This window comes from Corvus kubaryi, unplaced genomic scaffold, assembly GCF_017639235.1.
Source record: "Corvus kubaryi isolate FWS band 111438036 unplaced genomic scaffold, C.kubaryi_AGA036_p1.0 137, whole genome shotgun sequence".
NCBI classification, from domain to species: domain Eukaryota; kingdom Metazoa; phylum Chordata; class Aves; order Passeriformes; family Corvidae; genus Corvus; species Corvus kubaryi.
The window spans coordinates 5557014-5572909 of record NW_024580671.1 but is presented as its reverse complement, the minus strand read 5'-3'; the positions used below and the strand labels follow the sequence as shown (position 1 = coordinate 5572909).

General features: G+C 36.1%; 1 protein-coding gene across 9 annotated transcripts in view; it reads left to right on the top strand.

Annotated features, from left to right (window-relative positions):
- The window catches only part of NAV3 (neuron navigator 3), a 524494-nt gene that overhangs the window by 477632 nt on the left and 30966 nt on the right, over positions 1–15896 (top strand). For all 9 annotated transcript variants that reach the window (XM_042017696.1, XM_042017695.1, XM_042017693.1 and 6 more), the window contains 3 exons: positions 1896–1948; positions 6577–6600; positions 8907–8984. In XM_042017696.1, coding sequence (XP_041873630.1) covers positions 1896–1948; positions 6577–6600; positions 8907–8984 — 155 coding nt within the window. The remainder of the gene's footprint in view (positions 1–1895; positions 1949–6576; positions 6601–8906; positions 8985–15896) is intronic.

Here is a 15896-nt window from a genome sequence, read left to right as displayed (position 1 = left end):
ACTGAGCTCACTACTTTATGTGGATTATTACTGTCTGCTTCCTTTAATGCTATCTGCAACATCTGGAACTTGGTGAATATCTTTTGGTTTGGTTTTGGGTTTTTCTCTTTTACATCTACAGAGCCCCTGACAACTCCCAACTGTAACATTTTCTTCTAACTAACATTTCTGGTAAATCTGATTATTTGAAGAATTCCTATGAGTGAAAAGTTCTTACACCCTTTAATTAAACAAAAAAAGACAACTGAAATTCCATGGAATTCATTCTATAACATCTTCTTTACTGCTAAGTGATGACAATATAAATTATCTTTATAATAGGCAAATAAAAAAAGTCTTGCCTTATTCCCAAAGCTCACAGTTATGATATAAAAGGGGGGAAATAAAAGTCCTATATAAAACAACAGACAAAATAATACTTATACTTTTTGATTCCTTTTACTGTATTTTAGATGATATATCAGGCAGACATCTGGGTATGTAATACTAGCAGTAGGGTGCAGGACAACTCAAGCTGTGAGATGTCAGCACAGATGGCTGGCTGCACAGAAGAAAATCACATAATTCAAGGACAGAGCTGGCTACAGACTCTTTGCTGAGGAACAGAATTATCAAAGGAAACACTGGAAGAATAATAGAGAAAATAAAGCAAAGTTATGCATAGAAAAAGAGGTGTTAAATGTAGAATTTCAGTAATGGGTCACCAGTGGCTTTAATGAAAGCTTTTCCATTGGTTATGTTTCATATCCAGCTGGAGTGGATAACCTGATCAACCTGAGTAAATGAAAGTCAATGCAGCAGTAATAAACAGTTTTCAGCAGTTTACAGTCATTAGAGATTAACATGGAATGATGCTGTTAGAAGGTCAAATGTATTTTAAGATAGGAGCTCGGAGGAAGGGTAAAGTGAAACAAGTGAGGTAATGCATAGAGCCACTGTGTATGAATGCAGAATTGGAGTTTAGCTGAGGCATTTAAACCAGAGACTGAAAACCAAACATACTTTGGAAGATGCTGAATTTCAATTGTCAGTGTACCACATCTCTAAGAATACTAAACTAGATTTAAAGTCCATTTGGCTAATGCAAGTATTCTTGTAGTGTCTGGATTTTGCATACTGATGCCAGGTAGCTATTAAAGCAAAATAATTTTTTTACCAGACCCTGGCAGATTATAAATATCCAAAAAACTTCCCGTGAAACAAAAATAAAGAGAGGTAATGAAATAAATTATCTTCTTTAAAATTATCTGTGGGTATAGCCTTCCTCAGCAGCAGAAAGGGGCAATTTTTTTACAGTTTTAGTCTTCATTTGCCATTTCCAGATAGGCCAGGAACCCCATTTCTTAAAGTGCAGCCCTGCAACATTCACTCGATGCTCTTGACATTGACTCCACTGAGAATTAGGGGAAATATAGCACTACATCTCACAGTTACCACTTCCCATGGACTACAACTACACAGGTCAGCATTGCTGAGAAAAACTTGGGAGCTCACCCCACGGAATGTGAACTGTTTTCCTAAGCATAGTCTCTTACTAAAATCATTTGCTCAGCTTAGGGCTGGTGTATAAACAGCTCGATTTCTGGTTTTTCTAAAGAGTGTATTTATCAAGTGATTTCTTGTCAAAGCAACAAAAGGGCTGCTTGGTTTGCTGATAATAATAAGAAATGTCATTGGCTCACTCACCTGCCCCATATACAGGAAAATGTTTTTTCTGTATAGGACAATCTTTCTAAATGCAGGGATATCTATCAATAGCTATTCTATACTGATAACTCATAATTGCTCTTTGTGGAAGATTGGTTCTCATCCTAAAAAACTGTTTACTTATTGAGCTACATGGGGGAAGTTCTATGCTTTCATCAATATTTCATCTTATTTTCCTTTTTTTAAAGTACACGGGTCCTCATTATCACTTGTCTCCAGCACATCCTCTCTCTACTCCACGGTGAGTATTGACATTGTAGAAAAAAGTTCTGCTTGCCTCTGTTCTTGTTCATTGTTCATGAAAAATTCAATACTTTGAGATCCAGAAGAATTAGAACTTTACTGCAATAAAGTAGGAATATTTATTTTCAGCTTTGTACTACTGCATGATATTTTAGAAAACAGTATTTTCATCTTTTTATGTGAATTGCTTGTAACTGTTTGAAATCACCCAGTATACATTTTGAAAGCTAAAAAGAAGGTAATGGTCTAAGAGTGTCTCTTTTGTGGGGATCATTATGCTATTGTAGTTGACCATTTAGAGGCATTTACTTACTTTCAGCTAGTGCACAATTTAGAAAAGTATTTATATCCTGGCACTGCTTGAGGTAAACTTCTTGAAAACCACAAGATTGCTTTAGGGTAAGGGAGATACAATTTGCAGTTTAACTGTCTACTGATTTTTCTCTCAAGTGACAGCATTTAGATGTTATTTACAAAGAGAAGAATAACTTTATAAAATTTTAGTCTTACATTAATTAGATCAAGTAATATTTGTTTCTATCTCCAGAAGTTGTTCTGGGTTTGATTTTTTTCCCCTATTTTGTTGTTGTTTCTTGAGGGTTTTTTTAACTTATGGGGTTTTTGTAATATATTTTGCATAATTTATTTCTTCGGTTGTTCTACTGATAAGAAATCACCCATAGGGGAGCAGTTAAACATGTTTGGACATTCCCTTGCTGACACACAACAGTTGCTTTGCAATCTCCTCACTAACTACAATTACACGCTGCAGTAGCCCCTTTTCACAGGAGAGCAGCCCACTTACCTGCTTTCATCCCAGGCATTCATGAACAGTCCATGCCCTCTCCATATGTCCAGGTGTTGAATAGTGTCAGCTGACACTCCAGAGGTGGACTGCTCTACCTGCAGCCAGCACTAGTTCTTGCCTAGGAATACCAAGCCCATGCAGTTTGATGCATCTGTAGCACATGGTAGCTCTGTCTCAATGCTAAACTCGTGTTAGCTTGAAACGTATGCTGCATCCATGCACAGTCCTGCCTCTCAAAGTTCTGTTTAATCATAAAAAGGTTCATACAAGGGCATATTTAAAACATCAGATACACATGCCTTAGGTTTTTACAGGCCTTAAAGTGCAAGTTGCAAGTCATTCCAGCCCAGACCGGTCCTGAATTATTTGGAAGAGGGGGAGGGGAGGGAAGGTGGGAGGTGTAGAATGTATCTACAGACTGCTGCACATGAGGCGTGACTAACATTCAGAGTTAAGCTTCTCACTTATGTTTTGGTGGTTGAAAAAATCTTCAGAACTATTTCCCTGTCTATGAGACACTATGATCAGTTTGCATGGGAAGGTGTGTCAAAAAATATAATTCAAGCTTTAATGTAAAATTTTAGAAGAACGTTATGAAACTGATAGATGAAAAAAATAAGTTTATAAAGTGACACGGGGTGCCTTCAGCACCCAGTAAGTCTGAAATACCTGTGCTCTGATATTGTGTAATGTAGCAATTACTTACTATTTATATAACCTGTTATCTTTCAACAGAGTATCTTGGAAATAGTAACTAAACCCCATGATAGTAAAGAATAGTATTTTTTCTGCACAAAGTTTAAACTGTTTACCCAGGTTCATACTATGATGTCTTCTGACTGTGAATTCGCACTGCAGCTGAGCCCCACTCCTTAAGTAATGGATTATGTAGGCAAGATAATGGAAGTTGCAGAAAAATCTGCAAAGGGCCATAAAGAAATTAGTATCACAAAATTACTAGGATTGACTTTCCGGAAAGATTTTTATTCTGAATTTCTTCCGCTTGATCCCTCTGTGAAAAAAGTTTAAACTTTGCAACAATTAATCAAAAGATGATGCACAACTGGTGTATAGAAACATGAAAAGTTTAACACTCAGTATCACATCAGCTGAATGAAGAGAGCAATGGGATAGCCTCACAAGGGTATCTCAATCAAATGTATTTATCAGATTTCTTGAGCATTTTCTTAAGCCTTAGTGCTAGTGGTTTTCTGTGGCCTAATCACTGGTGAAATTCAGACAAAGTACTAAATAAAGATCAAGACCTTTATGTATAATTACCAGAGGATACTTGAAAATCTTCAAATTATTCTCTGAAGATTGTTTCTTTGGGAATTAGAATATGAGATTCAGAAGACATTTCCTTATTTTCTGCCATTGAATAATACAATGACACAGAAGTTCTTCATTCACTACTATTTTCTGTATATATTGCCTTTCTTCTTGACTTGGATTTGGGTATTCAGGACTTAACTTGCATAGACTGGGAATCTAGCTTGTAGAGATACGCATGTACAGAGACATCCATTTTGTTTCACAGAAACATATACCATGTAAGCAGATGTAGTAAATTGATTGAGTTTTGCTAGTGACTACATTTAGCTCTCTGAGTAATTGAAAAAATTATAATAGGTTGTCTCCTGTTTTAATCTCCTCCTTGCTCAGTAGGTGAAACAATTAAATTTTCACATATTTAGTTAATTGCCAATTTCTCACACTGACTCTCAGCATTAGCTACACTTTGACTCCATAGGCTTCATTGATTGTGCTAAACCACGCTCAGAGGGGCTGTGTAAGGACGTGTCATTTGTACCTTAACATTCTAAGGCTTCAAAAAAAAGAAAAAATCATCCTTGCAAGGATGGGGTGCATGCATATGATGGAGAAGTAGAGCGAGAAAAAGGATTTTTTCCTTTTAGAGACTATTGGAACAATGGCTGAGTCCTGGGTTACAATGGTGTCAGCATGAACTTAAGTAAAAACTGTTCAGATGTATTTGATGGTCAGATTTTATTTTTTAAGCTAATAGTATGTCCAGAATCCTGTTTTTTCTCATTCATCTACTTCCTTCACTGCCCACAAAATCTCACTTGTGGGAGCCACCTTTCTGAACTCAGGGAGAGCAGCAGCACTTCCTTGTGCATTGAGGGAGTTGTCTGGTAACAACATATAGCAATGCCTTTGTCAGCAGGTTTGGTTGGTCTAAGGACAAGCACCATGTTGCCACATGGTAGTTTTAGGAAAAGGTCACCAACCCTAATTTTTTCCTTTTGTTGTCACAGAAGAAATCATAAGGGGATATTGTCATCCTCAATCCCTTTGTGATTTTCCATGCACTATATATTTGATGTAACAATAGTGGGAGTAGAACATATTGGTTTTTTCTATAGGCAGATCACCTTTTTGCAAAAATAGATGAGAAAGTTAGTGTGTTACAGTATGTGGGTCATGTCAGTGCTGGAAAAAAAAAGTCATTATACTAAATCATCCTTATGTAGTGTGGATGTGTCACGTATTGCAGTAGTTTCAGCCAAAAGCATTTCCAAGTGTTGCCAAGGTAAATATCACAGCATCACAGTCTGTTTAGGGACTGCTAACAGATAAGCATGTATGGGAAGAGGCATTTTCCAGAAGTCTTCTCCCTTACACAAGGTAAAGGAAAAAAAAACACTTCTGTTATAAATTGTTAAAATCCTAAAAGCCAAAAATTAGTACCTAATAGAGGCTCAAAATCAGCTATACTAATTTGTAATAACACAGAATAACAGAATAACACAGAATGTCTGATGCCAAAGAATCCTCTGAAGAGCCCTTACCTTGGGTTTTCTTAGTGTTTCTAGTGTTATTTATAGATAATTCTTCTACCTGCATTTTCCTTTTACTGCTTTCTTCTCTTGCAGATAATGTTAGACTGCTTCTCTGAACTTGGGCCACCTCAGATCATGGGGTGGATTGATTTCCAGTACATTAACTGACTCATTTTGTGTTATGAAAGGGTTCTTTTCTCATGGCATGCCATTCTTTCCCATTAGAATCCCACTGAAGCAAGATCTCTCTGTCCACCAAATGTCTCCTGAATAGTACTAATCCAATGCTTAGAAATTGAATGACTTTCAAAGGTTTGCCTTGCAATGGTTTCGTTTCTTAGCTTGTTGAAAAAGGCTGCTGAGTAAAAAGCTTCAATATATGACACAATATGTTACAATTTGGAAAATATCTAAAATTATTAAATAATATTAGCAAGTTTAATTGAAAACTTTAACATGCCTTGATAGCCCTTAATATTTTGGTCAGTAGTCTTTATGGAATAAATTACATTAAAATGCAAGTTCCCCTCACCTTCCTCAGTGTATTTGTTACAGGTATGCTGTCAACTGCTCTTATCAGGGATTACTTACTATCTTATTAGGACTATCTCTTGGTATGCAGTAGAACAAATATAAATCCAGGAGCCCTAATAATCATTGCAGCATAAAAGTGTGCTATGTCAGACTAATAAGGGCCGTGCAGTGAGAGCATAGTAAATTTTTGTTTGTATCTTAGAAATGCAGCTGCAGTTTCTGCAGTTCTGGTCCTGCTCTCCCTTTCTCCACTGTTTCATTTTGTCAGTATGCTGGCAGGCTCTTTGGGGTTTCAGCTGGAGCCTTGCCAAGTAAGTTGAAAAGAATTCCATTTATTGTTTTTACTGGATACCTTCCTTAAATGTAATGGATGCATGAAGCTATTCATTTCACTTCAGTGTAGCTGGCTTTTGTATTCTATTACTGCAATTATGTTGCACACTGATTCTAAGCCATTTCTTCTTTGTTTTTTTCCAGGCAGAAGAAAAGGCACATTCAGAGGTAAGAACTTTTCTTCATTTTTATGCTTATGTATTGCCTTACGTTACTGTATAGTTTACTGTTTACCTGCTATGGCTAAACTGCCTGGTTGGTGGGGAAAATACACCCTGTGTCTTTGCATCACCTTTTAAGAAGTATTGGTGAGAACCTGGTGCAGCTTTTAGAGTACTAGAAGGTGTTTTCTTAGCATTGTTCTGAAGAAAGCCTCCTGGCTGCCATTCTGAAGAGATGAAAAGAATCAGTGAGAACTGGGCATTGAGTGGAGGAGTTGTGATAGGTCTGATTTCAGACTTAATACCACTCTGTGCAGGATCTAAGGGATTGTGCAATTCGAGGTAAGGTGCTGCCTTTCAGGAGGAAAAATACTTCAAATGATTGCTTTGAACTTCTCTCCCTCACATTTTGCATTATATTAAATTTCTGAAACTGACCACTTTGATGGATTTCAGAGCAATGCAGATTGATTTCATATATAAATCAAATTTGACATGGAAAATAGCTTCTTTCTCCTCACAGTGTATAAGAATGGGTGACAAGCCTGGGTCAGCATCTGGATACAATTACAGACTTTCTCAAAATGAAGTCCAGGTTGTATTAAGAGGGCACCAAAGTGTAGCAGCAATAAAATACAGCACCAAGGGGTGCATTTCCACTTCACAGAGCTACGTGCCTTCCAAGTCCTGCATTTATGCGGCTCCTATTTTTACTATTTTAATCAAAGTCAACAAAAAGATATTTTGAGGAAATTGAACAAATAAACATATCCTTCCCTCCTTGCTGCAGTATATTTCAATATAATTTCATCTAAGATCACATCTCCTAAAGCAAAGGAACTAAAGAGGCATGCCATAACTCAGTAGTGTAAATTACAATTCCTCACTTTATTGCCTTTTATATAGGGCAGTATGTAGAGGTGAAACAACATTTCTTTCCGGTGTGTTTCTACATGATGTTTTCTCAGTATCTGGGTCTGCTTGTGATGCTCTTACAGATGTTGAACAGCACTTCATGAGATCTACCTTGTGTAGTTGCAAGAACATGATGAAAGTCAGCTTAAGCTGGAATGTTAAATAATTTCATTTGAAAACGAAAGAGAAAACTTGGAAAAATAAAAGGGTCAGTCCAGGATGGAGAACAGCTCAATAATCTGCCCCTGTTGCCCTGAGCTAGTGTAAATGACTGAGGTATTGTTGTGTTACAGAAGTACAGGAACTTGTTCATTCTTAAAGCTTGTGCAATATTCCTTGCTGGTTTTCATGGAAGTCATAAAACTGAAGTACTACAATAGTCTTTACTAGTGGCTGGTACATGTTCCCCTTCCTAAGCTGCTTTTACCCATTTTACTTCTCTAGTCTGGAAAAATTTCTTTTATGTCTGAGTATGAAAGGCTCTTCAGAGTGAAACTCCATGCTGTGCTTGATTTCAGTACAATGCCCAAAAGTCCCTGCAAGATTTCAAATAGGGTTAAATGAGCTTAAAATGATGTGCAAGTTTCATGCTAGATATCTACCCTAGCTGAAATGGAAACAGATATTTTTCTTAAGGATTCTGTTTTTCATTAAAGAATAAAAGAGTCTTGAGTTAAGTTTATTTTCATGTCAACAAGCACATTTAAAGCTACTTTTTTTTTTTTTTAAGTTGGCAAGCAAGTTTTTGAATACTATATAATGTTTAAAGTGGTCGCATATTTGAATTTCAAGGACTGTAGGAAGCATGAGTTAGAGAAACAAAAATACTACTTTATCTCACCAAATTTTAGACATCCATAAAGAAAAAAGTCTGTGTCTGAGGTAGCAATCAAAGCCTTCTTCATGCCAGGCAGCGTGGGAATACATTTTTCACGTTATCTTAGTCTAATGTAGACATTCAACACATGTTGGTTGCATCATGTCTACAGTCAGGCACAGTGAACCTCACCCAAGTGCACTCATGTTTCAGAACCTCAGGCCACATCCAGGGCAGCTGTCCTTGATTGCGCTAAGCATATGTTTGGAACTTACGGGATTTGGTAAAAACCCATGACATTTCCCTTGCAAACAGAGGATAGTACATACAAAGTAATTAAGCATTTGCCCATATGTGCTCCCTTAACTGGAATTCTGGCTCATACGCCAGTTAAGTGCTAGAAAACAGCTGGAGCAACACTAAGAGACAACTTTGAATAATTCGTATTTCTAGATAGTTCTGAAATTAAAATGTGAAGCTAAGACATTGTAAACGTATTGATGATCTCTCAAGAAAACACAAAAATAGCCACAACAAAAGAAAATTGATGAAATACTGACAGCAGTCTGTTGTTTCTCTAGCAAATCCAGAAACTACGGAGAGAGTTGGTTGCATCACAAGAGAAAGTTGCTACCCTTACTTCTCAACTTTCAGCAAATGTAAGTATTTTTGCTTGTGATGATAAGTGGTATCAATGAATACATTATCAATAGCTCTTACTCAACACATAGTTTGTGAGACTTTTACTATTTATTTATTTTGGGGTTTTTTTTTCAATTTAATTACTTCATTAAATGTCTATATTGCCCCAGCTTCAAGTAGAAGAAATCTTATGGAAAGTGGACAGTGGAAATGAAGAGTTTCCACAATTTGGAGGGGACAGTCCTATCCTGTTCAGTTTCACTCTTTTTTCAGAATCAATTATTAAAAAAAGCCAAAAGTAAGGAGACACAACCAAAGAAAGGCATGGTTTGCATATTCTGATAGAATTCATCAGAGTTTCATTTCACAAAGACAAACCCTGCAAAATGCAGTCAGGTGTGAAGCAAGCACAGTGTACAAGTATATATAGAATTCATATGCTACAACAACAGTGCTGATCTATAACTAATGAAAACTGGGCTATTTCACAGACAGCTTCCCGGTGTTCCTTCTAACTGACATGTGTAATATGTGTTATGGAACATGTTATCTGAAAATAATGCCAGATACAGAATGCAAGCTACAATCCTATCTGGTTGCTGTGGTTTCAGGTGAAGTTACTGGATAGTTACTGAACAGTCTGTAGTATTGTCATTTTTAAATGCAATTTAGAATATAATTATTGTTACTACTGTGAAGGAAATTTGAGATGCGATTACAAGAATGTATCATTTTGCAGTTCAAGAAAGCAGTTTCCTGTTGTCTTGGGTAACCCATAGAGTGCCTTTCTTTGAAGTGTAGGTTCACTGAGTATTTAGATTTATAAATACTGTTGTAATTTTAAAGAAATTATTTCATGTTTTGAGAAAATAATCTCTAGCTCTGTGAAAGCTTGTTTTTCTCTTAGGACTTCCACACATGAAAATGTGGAAGAGCTATGCTTAGCACTTTCTTCTCTGTTCAGATGGCTGCAGAGCACCTGTGCGTGTTTGTACGTCTGTAGCAGCGTAGGTTGCCAGACTCAGAATTCTAAGTACTGAGAATGAACAAGTGATTCAGATGTGGGACACTGTGCTGTTTGTAAATTCAAACTCTAGATTCTGAGTTGGGTTATTTATTTGAGAATATATAGGTAGAATAGCCAGCATGCCTATATTGGCTATGGGGTTTCTTCACTCACGTATTTTAGACACTGATCTTCAACAGTTTGGGCAGTTCTCCATCCACCTGTCCTGAGAGCAACAAACTAAAACCCACACTGAGAGGTCAGATGAGCTAAGTCTCCATCCTTTTCAGTCAACCCAGAAATGCTGTAGTCTATAATACAGCAACAAGTACAATAAGGCAAGGATGTCTAAGCATTCTCTGCAGCTGAGAAAACGAAGCCGTTGTTTTATTTGTTTGGACAAATGGTGTCCAATCTCTTCTCAGTCTTATTTAGAAGTCCTTCACTATACCTCTGGCCAATATGTCCTTCTATGAGGTAAACACCATAGAGGCTGGTTTCTAATAACATTACTTGTTCTAGGCAAATTTTCAAAGCCAGCTCCAAGTTCCAATCAGATTTGATCCACAATTCAGTGAAACTGAGTCAAGTTAAGAATGTGTATTTTGGCTTTGTTTTCACTCAAACTAAATCAGCTGCATGGGTAAGAAATAAATTTGGGTTGTTCTGTACAAATCAGATTGGATTGTTGGGTATCTGTTCCTACATACTGCCTCTGGGCTTCTGAACACCTAGCAAGAATGCTTTTCTACTGATCTTACCATAAGGACGTTTTCAATAGGATAGTTAAAAATATATACATTTACATCTGGTTTTGCCTGTCCAGAAGTACCACCTTTGGTTAATTTAATCATGTTCTTTTGACTGTTACACACCTTCTAATCCATCTCCATGGAGACATTCTTTAAACTCTAAACCTATAAGCAACTCCAAGGCTGATCCATTTAGCACAGGCATTTTTTAAATGGTACAAGAGAAATCCTTCCTCTTGCCTAATCCCTAACATGTAGAAATTCCTTCAAAATTAAATTTTTCAGGAGCATGAAACTTAGAGGCTTCAAAATCTCCAGGTATGAACAAGATTGTATTCACAATTAATACAATCTTTAAAAAAAAAGTAGGTATTACTGGATATTAGGAGTAAATATTTTTGGTAGGATGTTCTCATGAGATACATACTTTACAAAACCAAAAAAATTGAAAAGTGTTTCACAGTAAGCCTAGTCCTGAGTTAATTTTCTGCTATTTCTGGTACAAAACTTGCAAAGCATTAAAACAACACTTCCGCATAAATCCAAACAATCGAAAGAGACTACTTAAATATTTTAGCACTACTGCTGTCAGTCCTTCGAGCACTTTATGTAAAGAAATTCTAAAAAGTATCATTTAAACATCAGAAATAAAATCCAGCTTGAAAGCAGAGAGTATATTCAACTATTTAATTATGATAGAGCCACTAAAATTTAGTCTACTTACAGAACTGATATTTAAATGCCCGTTGTTACTTTTCATAAGAAGTCTGAGATTTATTAACAAACAATTGATTTAACTTGGCAAACTCATGGAAAACCTAGATGGGCGTCTAAATTTCATTAACTTGTACTGCCTTAACAATGCTTTCCTTGCATGTATTTATCATTGATCTTCTAGTCTAAGAGACACATTTCACCAATCGCTGCTTTTTAAAGAAGAAATAGTCCTAATCACAAAATCTGAAATTTATTCTCAGAAAAGTAATCAAATCTCTACATGGATAATACTGAGACTCTCATTTTGAGTCACATTTGCTTGTCAATAAGGCTAAAACTTGAACAAACATTAAGTTTAGTGCAGAAAACTTTGATCACAGCCTGTGTTCTCTGTAGATACATCCATCTCTGGCAGACAGAGAGCTTTACGGACAGAGTATCTTTTGTGGTGCCTTTGCTAACCAGAAAAATGCTCTGTCCTTTCTGATGCTTTTGCTATAAATGCATTCATCTTTGCATTAGTCCTAAGCTCCTCATAATTTCCATACCTTCACTGTCTGAAAACAGGAAGCACTTTTTGCCTTACTGTGGTCTGGAGAAGGAAACTGTTAATAGCCAGAAATCTTGTTCCCTCATAGTTAATCTCGGTGTGAATTTGTTGTTAGTATTTCCCTTTGTAGAACTGAGCAAAAGTATTGTACACAAGTGAAAAAATAGAGCATCTTATTCAACTTATTTCAACACTCTTTGTGCCCTTCTTTGCTTCTCCACAGAAGACTGTTGGTGACATTAGTACATAAGTCATTAAAAGACTGGCGGCTTGAAATTTGACCTATTTGATCAAGCTTTTGCTTGAAACATGATTTTATACCAAAATCTGTCAATTGGAAGTTACAGCATTTCTCAGGCATTTTTGAAAACTCTGCTAAAAATTTTCTCATTTGGTTTCATTTACTGTTCGGGTTTCATTGGCTGGATTCAAGTACTGTGCTTGATTTCAGCAGTTTATTTCATTTGATTAACCCCAAAGCGCCAGAGTGTTTTGCCTGCATATGATTAAATTCAAGCAGGGTCCAGCTGTTGTTTGGATGTTTAATTTACAGATTTTCTCTGAGATTCTTGCTTTACCCCTGGCATCTGTCTCAGTGTGGCTGAAGGGCAAATCTCAATACTAAATCAGAAAGGGCCTGTTTTCAGGGCAGAAAATGTCCAACCAGCAGACTCCCTACGTGACTGACAAGGGCTCAAATTCCAGTGAGCAGCCTGACCCACTGTGTTCAGAGGGACTTTGATCAGTGCTTTGTACTGGATAAAGCTGAAGGGTGTATGCTTGCAAACTGTAGCAGACCCAGGATGCCAAAAGAAAGAAGAGGGGGTTTGCTGGCTAATGCTCTTGTTTGGCCAGCTCTGAACCACTATCCTACAGCCAAGCAACAAGATGCTAGCAGGCAGCAAACAGGAAAGGTCACCAGATGCACAGTTGCTGCTTGCAATCAGCCCTATCCCTTCTGGCCTTTCACACCTCCTTTCATTCAGCCGTGTCAGGTGGGAGGAACTTTATTTATTTACCTTTTTTTATAAACCTGAACACCACAGGTCAAATCCTGATGTGTGTTAGAAGACAGATGTTTCATATGTGAATGTCATGTTCAGGATAGGCTGTAAACCTGAGAGCTGAGGTATTTGGGGTTTGCCTGGTTGCTATAGTTTGCTAAGTAGGAAATGTTCAAAAGCAAATCTGTCCTCTTAGCACTGAAGTCATTCCCTAAACATACATCTCTTAGACTATTTCCAATGGGCATTTCACATGTTAATAGAAGTCAAAATTAATTCATACATGAAGGTTATCTAAAGATTAAGAGCTGTTCATCTATGTATCTGATATGTATGTCATGTTAATGATGGATATTTTTTGCTGTAGGTATACTTCAAGTAATTCCCACTTACTTAACTATAATTCCAGGATGTCTATTTTCAAGTACAAATACTGCATTCAATTGTGAAGACATATTTTTACTTTAGAGTAAGCATTACACAAAGCACATGCAATATTCAAGCTACTCTTTGAAGTATTGCAATGATGTGTGTATGCCATGAATGAAACTACTGAATCTAATGCAGAGATTTCTAAGGTGTGAGAGACTGGCTGTAACTTAAAAAAAAATAAAAAAATCCTAAATATTTTTACAAGAGCGAAAGAATGGAAACTTTTAGATAAATTAAATAATCCTCATAAATTACCAAATTTTTAAGTGTAAAAAATGTTTCTAATTGGAATTTTTGATTTCTGATGAACATTCTTAAAGACACAGATACTTCTTTCTCTTTGCTTCAATTGTTTTATGAATTATTTTGCATTTAACTGTTGAAATGCGAAGCCTGATCTCAAATGGGAATAGATACATATACATATGTTTTATGTATACTTCAACAAACATAAAAATATACTAAAAATTTAGCCTTTTTCAAACTAAATTTTCTTGGTTTGTTGTATAGGATTTCTTTAAGGAAAATCTGCTTAAGTTTTCAACAAGTAGGAGTTTCCTAGACAGCTGAATAAATGAATATTCACTACCATGCAGAAAGGCAGAACAGTTTATTACTCTGAATGTAAAATTAATACTTCAGTAGAAGAGTATTGTGTTGTTATAAACATTTAAAGTAATGAACAATGCAATTAAAAGGTTTCTTTCTTGAATAGTTTTTGGTCAATTGGACTTCGAATTACATTTCTTTATTACTAGCAAATCAAGACCTGATAGTCTTTATCTGAAATGAGTTAGGAAAATGCATCATCTTGATCCAATTACACTTATGATGCAAAAAGTATGGTAGAATATTCCGAGAAGGTAATGTGCTCTGTCATGGGCTGAATTTTAGTAAGAATCCTTGTGATATGGCTGTATTTCTCTAAAGGCTGTCAGAAAATAACAGTGTCAGTGACCTTTGATATCACTTTTAATTATGCTTTTTAGTACTTAATTTTTCCTGTAAGTTCTGTGGGGTTTATTCATGTACAATATAGGATGAAGTTGTAGCTATGAAATAGGAAAATACTTTGCACAAGTATGCATAGTTCCGTACCAAAGTACTGTGGTCATTACAGTCTAATTGCTAGAAAAGGACAAAAGCAATGCATAATTAAACAAATTATTCCTCTTTCAAGCCCTCAGTCCCCACTGTAATTCTCAGAGTAAAGCAGAACCACGGGCCATCAGCCAAGCCGTAGATTTTTTTTATGAGGCAGGGAACAGTGAGTTCCATTAGTTTCCTGTTAAACAGAAGTAATGAGGAGACATTTGGCCAAAATTCTGTAGTAGTGCATCTACTTTGTCTCTGATTGTGTTCTGGGTCTGTGGTCATCACCTTTGGAAATAAAACACCATAGATTATTCTGGATATTTTTAACATGTAGCTAATTAATAAAGTGGAATGTAAGTTTAAAAATCAGTTAGTTTTATTTTCCCAGAGGAATAGAGTAGTAAAAACAACCAAGTAGTATTGATTGTCAGGTTTCCAGGTTCATTTTATTTAAGATTATAATTTCAAGAATGTAGCCTAAGTTATAAATGTTTAAATAGGAATATATACAATTACTAATTAATCTTTAAGAAATTGCATATTTGTCTAGTCTCATGTTTATCAGGAGTTAGTCCTTGTGGTATGTGTCCTTTACCAAAAAAGTTATCCCTAAGATATCCCTGGAGATGGAGAAAGCAGGTAGATTGACCTCTATACCCATAAGTAATTAAGTATATCTAAGTATACTAATAGTACAGTTTAAAAGGAGTAAACTTTTAGTATGTTTAATAAGAATAAAATAAGGGGCTTTCAAGATACCTAAATATTTATGGCAATCCAAAATTATTTACAAAACACAAAAGCCACTCACCAGTGTAACAGCTCTGAACTGGAGATGCAGAAGTAGCCTACTATTATATATATGATAATATTCTCCTGTTTGAGGGATAATATACAGAGCAAGGTGGCAAGAAGCCCTTTTCCCTCTCCTAAAGGGCAGAACAAAATCCTTTTTGGACCATGCCTTTTCTTGATTATACCTCAGATTCAGTACAACCACATACATTCAAACAGTTTTAACTATGCTTGTAAAAGCATGCAAATTTGCAGCTGAAAAATTTGCCAGGCACTGTGTGTGCCTGCACTGCTGTAGTAAAAACTAAATTGCCTCAGTGAGGAAGCTCAGTTAATCCATTTGTGCATATAAATATGGTGGGTTTGAGTTATATTTCCGAGTGCCAATGTTTAAAAACTTTGCCTATTACCACTTTTGAGATGGTAACAAGAAAATAAGCATTTCCTTATGCTTTTACTATTTGATGTTTTGAGAGAAGTGGATGAAATTTTACGGACTTTCATAAAAATTAAATCATTGCTTTCCCTCGGCTGTACAAGCTGGCTTAGCATACTTGGGTTTTCATAACCACTTTCCC